The sequence below is a fragment of the Musa acuminata genome, chromosome BXJ3-4 (assembly GCF_036884655.1).
Source record: "Musa acuminata AAA Group cultivar baxijiao chromosome BXJ3-4, Cavendish_Baxijiao_AAA, whole genome shotgun sequence".
Classification (NCBI taxonomy): Eukaryota; Viridiplantae; Streptophyta; class Magnoliopsida; order Zingiberales; family Musaceae; genus Musa; species Musa acuminata.
This window is the reverse complement of record NC_088352.1, coordinates 44,090,919-44,101,514: the sequence shown is the minus strand read 5'-3', so window position 1 is coordinate 44,101,514 and position 10,596 is coordinate 44,090,919. Positions and strand designations below refer to the sequence as shown.

The 10,596-nt window shown below is 38.5% G+C and overlaps 2 protein-coding genes across 2 annotated transcripts; one reads left to right on the top strand and one right to left on the bottom strand.

Annotated features, from left to right (window-relative positions):
• Positions 1-388: 388 nt before the first annotated feature.
• Positions 389-1,707, bottom strand: LOC135635234 (transcription factor RAX2-like). Its single transcript, XM_065146189.1, has 3 exons — positions 1,521-1,707; positions 1,234-1,363; positions 389-1,110 (listed from the first exon to the last, which is right to left on the bottom strand). The coding sequence occupies exons 1-3, from the start codon at positions 1,654-1,656 to the stop codon at positions 537-539; spliced, it is 840 nt and encodes a 279-aa protein (XP_065002261.1). The 5' UTR covers positions 1,657-1,707; the 3' UTR covers positions 389-536.
• Positions 1,708-4,450: 2,743 nt separating this feature from the next.
• On the top strand, positions 4,451-6,502 carry LOC103982746 (heavy metal-associated isoprenylated plant protein 3). The gene is made up of 5 exons (XM_009399751.3): positions 4,451-4,582; positions 4,681-4,852; positions 5,269-5,507; positions 5,586-5,673; positions 5,855-6,502. Exons 1-5 carry the CDS (start codon positions 4,574-4,576, stop codon positions 6,286-6,288), a joined length of 942 nt encoding a protein of 313 aa, XP_009398026.2. The 5' UTR covers positions 4,451-4,573; the 3' UTR covers positions 6,289-6,502.
• The last annotated feature ends 4,094 nt before the right edge of the window (positions 6,503-10,596 follow it).

The following is a 10,596-nucleotide window of genomic DNA, read 5'->3' as shown; positions in this document are numbered from 1 at the left end:
AAATATTTTTTTATGTTTTTAAGAAAAGATAATTTTTTTCCTCTTTTGTCTTCCCCTATATAATTTTTGAAATTCAAATTCTTAATATATATATGTATATATATATATATACATATATTTACATATATATATATATATATATAATATGCTCACGGTAAAGTTGATAGTAAAATCTTGCAATAGAGGGTGAAAAGGTAACTACGGTAGGTCGCTGTTGCGAGGAATCAAGTGAATGAACGGTTCAGATGATGGAATTGGAAGTTTTCTTTGCAAAGGATACTTGGAGAGGATCCTCCTCCGATGACTTGTGCGACATGCCCTCAATTTATATCTTTAATTACGATGTTAAAACCAAACGTGTAATTACTAATTAGTCACCAACGCAACATAAGAAACTTAGTTTGACAACGTTAATCCTAAAGAAAAGCATGTTTAGGTAGCATTTGTGCAGACAGCATATGAGAGATTAACAAGCCTCACTCTCTCCAACCCACGGAGTTGTTCTCATGACCTTTTCCTCTATGGTCACGGATTGATCAGTAGTTCAGTGGGTCTTCGAGTTCTTCTCTTCCTGCATTGGCCGTAGGGTAATCCAGATAGAGATCGTTGCTGTTCGTGCCACCATTGCTGCAACCCAGGATGGAGATCAGAAGCTGGTTGATCTCCTCGGAGCTGTACTCCAGTTCAGTAGCACCATAAAGATATCCATCAATGTCCATACGATCTCCTCCTCCAACATAGCCAGCCTTAGTACTGCAGCTTCCGTCAGAAGAACTGCAGGTCTGGTCACTGCCGAACGTGATCATGGCACTACTCTCCTTTATCTGATGTTGGTCATACGGAACTTCCAGGAGGCCAGAAGTTGCAGTGGTGAACGGAAAGCCATCGGTGGTGGTGGTGGTGGTTGTGGTGTGACTTCGACCTTGTAATGGTGGAGATGGGGATGGGAGGCAGTACTGTTGGTGATTTTGATGATGCTGCTTCTGCTGACGAGGCTTCCTTTGGGAAGGATTAGTGATTCCCAGGAGCTTCTTCTTGAGCTTGGTGTTCCAGTAGTTCTTGATGTCGTTGTCCGTCCTGCCTGGGAGCTGGGCAGCTATGATTGACCACCTGCAGTTGCAGAGGAGGAGCGCCAACAGTTAATTCTTCTGCGGCAGTTCTAAGAAGAGGGCGGTAATTAAAGCAAGAGGAAGACCCGTTGATCTTCTGTTCCCTTCGAGGGATGTCTCTCACCTGCTTCCAATGGTGGTGAAAAGACTGCATATGATCCTGTCTTCTTCTTCCGAGAACTCGCCATGTTTTATGTTGGGTCTCAAATAGTTGAGCCATCTTAGCCTGCAGCTCTTCCCACATCTCTTCAGGCCTGTCATAACACCAAACAGCCAATATCACCACCATCCTCACATCAAAGACTCTCTGTCTCTCTCTCTCTCTCTCTCTCAAAACTAAGCAAGATGATATCTATTCGAAATCAAATCATATGGTCTTGATGAAAGGGAAAGAAAGTGCGAGGGCGGTACCAGCTTTCTGAGGGAGAGAAATCCAGTTCCCACCAATCCCATACTTCTCTATGAACTCCTTCAGTTTGGTGTCCTCCTCAGGTGACCAAGGGCCTCTTTTCACATTAGCCTTCTCACAGCATGGAGTCCTCCCCATTGAGACTCCTGATTGCAGCAAACTGGTGCTTCACCCCACTAAGAACAAGGCACTGCCTTTGAGGAGATATAGAAGAACACAGAAAGCAAGAGACCACAGAGCTGAAATATATGGACGTTGTGAAACAAAGTCAAAGACTGGCCCGCCTGGTTTCCATCAATTCCAACATCCTGCAGTCTCAGCGCCACAAAAACTTACCATCATTCAGATAAAGCCATCCCTGTGCCAGTGTGCATCTCGCTCTGGGTCTTTCCTGTTTCCTTTCCAAGGATCAAAAGTCTAACTAGAAGTGTAAGGAACAAGTGAAAGGATGGATGGAAGTTGGGTCATGAGTTCTTTTTCCTTTGTTTCTTTTCTGATGAAGGGAGCATGACAATGTTAGTGTGATAACATCCGAGCTCAAACAGTAGGTTAAGACCATAGGTGATGAGGAAGAACTAGGCTGAGTGATGAGACCCAACCTTCACAGCTGCTTGTGTGCATGTGAACTATGTACCATTCTGAAGTCAATCCATTAGGTTATGTCATTTGTGTACTTTGAAGGATGGTGCTTACATTTAACTTCCAGACATGTAGTATGGGAATCAGAAATCACAGATCTTTTCAATAGATATCCTTCTATTCTAATGGAAGTAATTGAATTCAAGAACCCTACTGTATGATCATCTCCTAGTGATTTGTTCATGTGCTGCGGTTCCTTGCAACTTTCAGACATCAAAGCACATTTTGTGCCATCTCTCTTTTGAGTCTCATTGCAAACCTGAGCCTTTGGAACTCCCTCTCCATCCCTTTCCTGCAATCTACCTGCATATATTTACTGGCCTTTCTGTTGGTTTCCTGTTGTTTTGTCAGGATGTGAGCAAATCACACCATCAAACAATCTGAATCTAAGAACAGCAGTCACCCCATCAAAAGTCCTGCTTATTTCGATATCAAGACCATGTGTTGTTTTCCATCACAGGAACAGACTAGTGCCAAACAGTCTCTTTCATCACAATTAATCAATCTGTTTCTTGGTGATTCAACAACCATGAAATAGTGTCAAACAGCAATGCTGGATTTCCAGCTCTAGCAGGAACAATCAGAAAAGTTTGGTAGAACCAACTTTGGGAACACTGAAACTGGACTTGTTCTTGATTTCTTTCCTTTTCTTGCAGGCACAATAGTCTTTGATGAGGAAGACCTGATGCTACAGATACTGACTATGTGCATCTGAAACAGATGCACAGAGAGACTTTGAAACAGAAGATTCGGAGAAGAGGCAGCAGTTGAAGATTCCGGTAGTCATTTATGATTCCGCAATACCACAAGGGTTTTCTTTCTGCAGATTTCCTGAGCTGTCAGTGACAACCAAGTAGACCAAGTCACTGGTTTTGAGGATCACAATGTATTCTCGTCTGCTTTCTCTATTTCCACTGCGAATTTTGAGCTTGCGCTCATTGAACTATATCAAGAAACATTTGGGGGTGCTGCCTTAATTGCTGTCACTCTCTCACGGAAAAGAAAGAAAGAAAGAAAGAAAAATCGATATGGCGGCCCTTAGATCTTCTATCTGCTTTAATTAAAATTCTACGTGATTTGGATATGAATTTGACATGTAAAGAAACGTGTTGGAATTCTCGCCATCGACCAACTTGTTTAATCTCAGCCCTTGGATATCATCTTATGATTAATGAACTGTTCTCAAAGTATATGTCATCATATCTTCTCCAAAATAAATAAATAAATAGTATGAGGAGTTTGCATGGGCCGGGCTTTCAAGGCCCACAACAAGCCTGCCATTTACATGACCAGTGCTTTAGACACCCATAAAAAGATGTCTTCGCATGTATAATATGTACAGGTGTGATACTAAACACGAAATTTCATGTATAAATCTTCATATGGGTTCATAAAATTGATCGAATTCAAATTGGGATTGCAGAACTATTACATCTAATCTTCTATGTTTCCAAGAGATGAACAAAGATGGCTGATTCTATGTGTGTTTGCACGATACTCATGAGAGCAATGATCTGATCGGAAGCATAAATATGTAGCAAGTAATTGATTATAGTCGATCGAAGAGTTTGATTGCCGTTGGTGCAGAAATATATTCTTTTGAGCATAACAATAGTTTATAACGCGTTTCGGATATCCGATACTTTTGTTGTATGTAACGCAGGGAGGTGCCGAGAAACTTCGTTTCGCGTCGGCGACACGTCGCCGTGAACGGATACTCTTCCGTTACGTTTCTTTTTGTTGTCCCCGCTCGCCCACCAGTGTCATCATTGGTAATTCATACTGGGTCCCACATTTAGCTGATCTCCCAAGGAATCGCACACCAACCGTACACAATGGCAAAGGTCCGTTGCGAAGCGTGCCGCTCCGTCGCGGTTGGTCAACACGATCCACGTCACGATAGTCCGACAGGGCGAATACGAAGGACGGCGAGAAGACGTTTGGGCTCCGTCCACGTGCGCGCCGACTCAACATGCCCCGTTCCATGAGTCGTGGCCAGAGTCGTGTGACATCGGATTTCCCGGAAGCTGCCCGCGGCCCCTCTCGCACGCTTCCGGGTCTCGTCAAAACCCGATGGCCGTCGACCTGCAAAATTTACCGGGCCCACGTACCAGCTTACCCTACCCTCCTCGTTGGATCCACGTAACCCGACATCCACACATGACACATCCATGATCCATTCCCATGCATGCCCGTCGGTGATGGTGCATGCATGGCAACATAGATCAAAGCCACCATGATCAACAGAAGGTTTGGATCCGAATCCGATATCACCTTCTTCCGCTGACTAATATCCCTCGCCTCCCTCTATATATGAACAGCCTACGCAGCTATTGCCTCCTCCCATCCTGAAGAGGAGAGACTGATAGAGAGTGAGAGCCCGAGGGAGGGAGAGAGAGCAGAGGAGAAAAGCGCAATGGGTGAGGTGAGGCACTTCCATTGCTTGTATCAGCTTCATGCGTCTCGCTTACTGGATGTGGATTTTGGTTACTTAATCGGTTTGGTTTGTGATGTTAATGGCAGGAGAAGAAGAAGAAGGGAGACGGGGAGAAGAAGGGAGACGATGAGAAGAAGGAAAAGGGAGGAGGAGGGGAGAAGAAGAAGGAGGAGGGACCGACGCCCGTGGAGGTGAAGCTCGACATGCACTGCGAGGGCTGCGCCCTCAAGGTCCGCAAGCTCGTCAAGGGCCTCGAAGGTACTACCCTTCTTCCCCTCCCCTCCTCTGTCGCTCGCTCTTTTTTCGTTCTAGGATTTGACGTTGTTTCGATCCTCTCGTTTGTGTAGTTCACCTTCGTTCTCGTTTTCCAAAATTTGACCTTTGAAGCCTTTTAATCCAACTTTAGCCCATCAATTCCCGATGGCATGAATCACAAGTTGGATGAGGAAACAGGGTGGAGGAAATTTTAGGGTAACCGCAATTTTCCTTTTCTACGAAGCAAAACCGATTCTTTTTTGTTCTTTTCGGTAGAATCTACCAATTTTGGTTCGTCAAACATTCGATTTGAACTTCGATTCCTGAAGGAATTCCTCCCAGGTTCTTAGCATCGATCATGTTTGCTCTTTGAGGGGCAAGGACTGACCATTGATCACCTCATCGATCGCGTGCCACAGGGGTGGAAGGGGTCAGCGTGGACGCGGCGCACAACAAGCTGAAGGTGGTGGGCAAGGTGGACCCATGGAAGCTGAAGGAGTTTCTGGAGGTCAAGACCAAGAAGAAGGTCGACTTCATCTCCCCCAAGGACCCTCCCAAGAAGGCCAAGGACGACGGCGGCGACGCCAAGAAGAACAAGGACGCCGACGACAAGGGCAAAGACGCCAAGAAATCCTCCGACGACAAGAAGCCCAAACCAGTAAGCAATCCATCCATCCATCACCTCAACATTAAGTTCGATCAAACTTTTCTTGCATTAACTTCGAAGATCCATCAGCCTGCGGTCTCCACGGTCGTGCTGAAGATCCGCCTCCACTGCGACGGCTGCATTCAAAGAATCAAGCGACGAATCCACAAAATTAAAGGTAGAATTAGACGCTGCTCTCTCTATCCGTTCCTCCAAATTCTAACGCTCGCGGGTGGGTTGGTGATCCACCCTATTCTGACCGTCGGATGACGGCGGCGGCCCTCATTTGACGGCAGAGATTGCCCACCGAGTTGGTCTAAATAATGTTTGATGCTGAGAATTGACCGAATTGCCCTCAGGTGTGGAGGAGGTGACGGTGGACGCCGCGAAGGATCTGGTCACGGTCAAGGGCACCATGGACGTGAAGAACCTGGCGGCCGTGCTCAAGGACAAGCTGAGGCGCGCCGTCGAGATCGTACCGCCCAAGAAGGACGACGGCGGCGGCGAGAAGAAAGAGAAGGAGAAGGGCGGCGACGGAGGAGGCGAGAAGAAGGAAAAGGGCGGCGAAACCGGAGGAGAGAAGAAGGAGAAGGCCGGCGGAGGTGGGGAAGAGAAGAAAGATGACGGAAAGGCGGCGGCGGCGGCGACGGCGACGACGACGACGACGGAAGCGAACAAGATGGAATACTACGCGCCGTATCCCGCTTACTCGGGGTATGGTTACCGCATCGAGATGGTCCACGCGCCGCAGATGTTTAGCGACGAGAACCCCAATGCCTGCTCCATCATGTGACGGTCATCTCACCGCGTCCTCTTGTAGCGGCCGTAGTTGCAGCTCAGCTTTAGTGTGTAAACGAGCTAAATGTAAATAAGCAAGAAAAAAAAAAAAGGGTTAAAAGCTAATTTTGTTGGTGTTTTAATTTTAATTTGTGTGTTGGTGTTGGTGTTGGTGTCCTATGTTGTTGTTCTCTTGATATTATTTTAATTAGGTGACTTATATTTTCATATGATGTGATGCATATGTCCTACCTTACAAATCAATTATTTTTCTTGTGACAAGGATTTGGTGATCCTTCCAGATTTTTCTGAGGTTTTTGAACCACTCTACTATCTGATCCTTATTCATAATAAAAGAAAATTAAAAGTCCAACAAATTTAAAGAGTCATGTTTGAATCAATGGTTAAAGTTTTTGAAATTTCATTCGATATATTTTTTTTAAATATTAACTAGCTTAATATCTTGTGATCGAATCATCGTAATTATCCTTGTACACACGATTATATTATGATTATAGTAATATGAATGCTATGAATATAATCTAACTAGATATAACATTTTATATACTTTATAGTATGATCGAAATTTGAATCATGAAAATAATTTTTTATTTATAAAAAATAATTATAGTCTTAGGGTTATTTTATCATCTTAAGGGCTCTTAATATGATCTACACATTAAATTTAGATTTGTAGTTATGTTGTACAAAATGCTACAAAAATAAACTTCAATCCTTTGAAGATGATGAGCATCCAATTCATGATTTGAACAAGAAAAAAGTTGTGTTTTGCATCATTGTATCATATAATGGATGTGATGATGATCATATCTCCATCCATCTCATAATTCATTTATATTGCTTTCATCGGCGATTAATTCAAAGAGTTGTTGGCACAACATGCCAAGTTTTTTGTTTTGATTCACATGGAAGCTTCTCTTCGTTCCCAATCATTTAAATGCAAACTTTGTGATTCTGCTGGCTTTGCTGTCTTAATATTCCACAGTAAATGATACCAAACAAAAGTAAAGAGAGTGACAATAGTTAACCACCACTAATATAATAAGTGTGATGATTACCTGTATGAGAAACAAGAAAACTCAAAAGAATTCATCTAAGGTTGGATCAGGTTAAATTACTAAACAATATTAGCATTGTCTACTTGCTTAATCCTCCTTTTTATTCTAATACATGGACAAAAGTTCACCTTTTTTTTTTATAGGGTTAAATTTGGTTGTTAACCAATCGATTTAACGAAATTCATTTGATTTGACCTGTTTTTTGAGTTATCATATCTAAAAAAAATAAAAAAATTCTTCTAAAGATCATATGATCACAAAGAATTTATCCATCTATCTCACATGTTGTCTTTTACAAAAAGATAAGTTGGTATATTTGTTTGTTACTTGTGTCAAAAATATTTATTTATTCTCATTAAAAAATTATTTTTTAAAAACATAATTTAAAAATAGAACAAACCGAATCAATTTTATTAAGTTGGACTGACGATCATGATAGACCATATTAATTTTCAAGATAGTTTTTATAAATTTCAGACTAATTACATATTATCTCATGTAAATAGCTATCTTTAGTAATTAAATCTCTATACTTTCAAGAATTATATTAAGATCATATACTTACGAAAGTGAAACATTTAATTTTGTTCATCCTTATATCGTTAATTCTGTCTACGAAAATACTGTACATGTTCAATGGTAAATCGAAGTGAGGTAAAATCAACACGTACTTAGTGGTAAACTCTATGATATTTTTGTCAACATAGTTGACGACACGAGGAGAAACAGTATTAAATGTTTCACTTTCATAAGTCTAAAGATGATCTTAATATAATTTTTAAAAATATAAAAAATAATATACTAAATATAACTAATTAAAGTAAATAATTTATAATTAGTCTCATATTATGAGATATATATATATATATATATATATATATATATATATATGCTTTAACTGTATCAGTAAGTTAAATGTATACACAATGAGGGAGAGAGAGAGAGAGAGAGAGTCTTGGCATCGAGAAATCTACTCTTCATAAAAAAATATAGGCTTCTGAAGTGAATAGTTTGACCTTCATCATGTACTCTCTCTCTCTCTCTCCTTTTGAGCTGCATGGAAGCCAACAATGTACATCTCACATTGTGAATGGCGCCAATAATAAAAGTTACTTAAAAGGGTGGAATATAATTTTGCTATCCATCCATCAGTACAATGGTAAGGAGGAGCTCCTTTTTGAAGTCATTCTTTTAGGGTTTCAGAGCATATGATGTATTCTTTATCTCTTTTGCATAAGTTTCTTTTTTTTCTTTTTTTTTTCCCCCCTTTTCCTTTCCTTTAGCCTTTACTTCTTTTCTTCCTCTTATCTTTTTCTTTTGCTCCTTTTCATGCTACATCCCATTCACCTTTCTCAGAGGCCTCCTCCTGCCTTGTTGATGATCATATCACATTCCATTACTACCACTTTGTGGAAGTAGTGGTTTTAATATGCTAATCGCACACAAAGAAAATCTTCAACTTTATATTCGTATCTAAAAAATATTATCTTCGCAACCGTACAAATTATAATATCATTGACCTTTTCCGTTTACATTTTACGTCTACACTACTTTTAAGAAGCTTAAAGATGATCAATAATGTTAAAAGGCTTAATCCGATGAAAAGGTTGATGTAGATTTGTCATGACTTGTGAATGAAACTCAAGTATACGATATAAGCATAAATAAAAAAGATAATTAATAAATATTCTTACGAGATTCAAAATTTTCTAATTTATAATATATTTTTTATTTTAAATATTTAAATTATTAGATTATATGATCTTATTTAATTATGTAAAATATATTATAAAACTAAATGGATTCTATTATCAATCAATAGAAAAGAATTTTAATTATAATAGAATTTCTTAGGAGATGGTTTTAAAGGATTATCTTGATTACTCATTATATCCTTTATTTATTTATCACCTATAAATATATAAGATACTATAGAATCTCTCTTATCTCTTATCTCTAAATCATATGATATTATAGAATCTATGTTTTATGTCTGTATCTTTAAATTATTATGGTTTTTTAATATGACATCCTTACGGTCCAGATAATTTTTTGGATAGCATCGAAAGATATGCATCATAAATCTAATATATTATTATTTAATTTTAATTTTGATATTAAATTTTTTTGTGTAATAGTAATACATTATGATTGTTGTATTAAAAAAATTTGTATTTTGTTTGATGGGGGGCGATTGTGTACATTCTTTTAGGTCAATTATTCCTTTGAATATTCTCGACAATTAGAGAGGTGGCGATGATGTTTGGTTTATATGTCAACATGAGTTTGAGCCACATCTACTCCATGATCTGATTCATTAAAAGAAACACTACTAACTCCGTCTCTCAAAAGAATCAAATCCATGATAAATTATTTTACTTGCCAAATCTTTCCAATTAAAGAAAAATCAATTTTTGTCGGGTAAGGTAACATTTGAGTGGTTTTTCTTTCTTCAAAGACCAAAGAAAATAATAAAAATTAGGAAGATTTTAACCATCCTAAGTGAAATTATGAAACTATATTTCTCGCACGATTGATTTGACTAATCTTGAGTGAGGGAAGTATCAACTCTTTCATTTGTAATTTTTTTTTGCTTCTTTTAGCTCTATATCAAGAGACTAAGCATAATAAAAAAAATCATATGTTAGTGTTACATGAAAATTTTTTAATATCATAAATGAAATAAAAATAATAATAGAATAGATTTATGATACAGACCTTTCGATGGCATAAAAAAAATCTTTATTTAATCTATAGAAACATTATTTTTGGATCTGAAAATCATAAACGAGAATAGAGAGTCTAAGATAAATAATTAGAAGAGTTCCTCTCATCAACATCATCTCTTAAAGAATTCTATTATAATTAAATTTTTTCTTTTATTTATCGATAACCGTCGTTAAAATCTAATTAGATTTATAATATAATTTATTTAATTAGATAAGAACACATAATTTAACAACTAATGCATAAAGAATTCTATGATGATAAAATCTTTGGATTATATATATATATATATATATATATATATATATATATATATATATATATATATATATTTGTGACTCATCATTACGAATTGTAGTTGAATTCTTATGAAAAGGACAAATAATAGAGTTTGCTTGAAGAACGCAACTTTGACTAAGACATACATTATTGACTGTTTCAATGTCTTATCGTGTACTTTTATTCTCCCCCAAGAAAAAAGTTATTTTCATTTGGTATAATAATGCCAAATCGTAGGA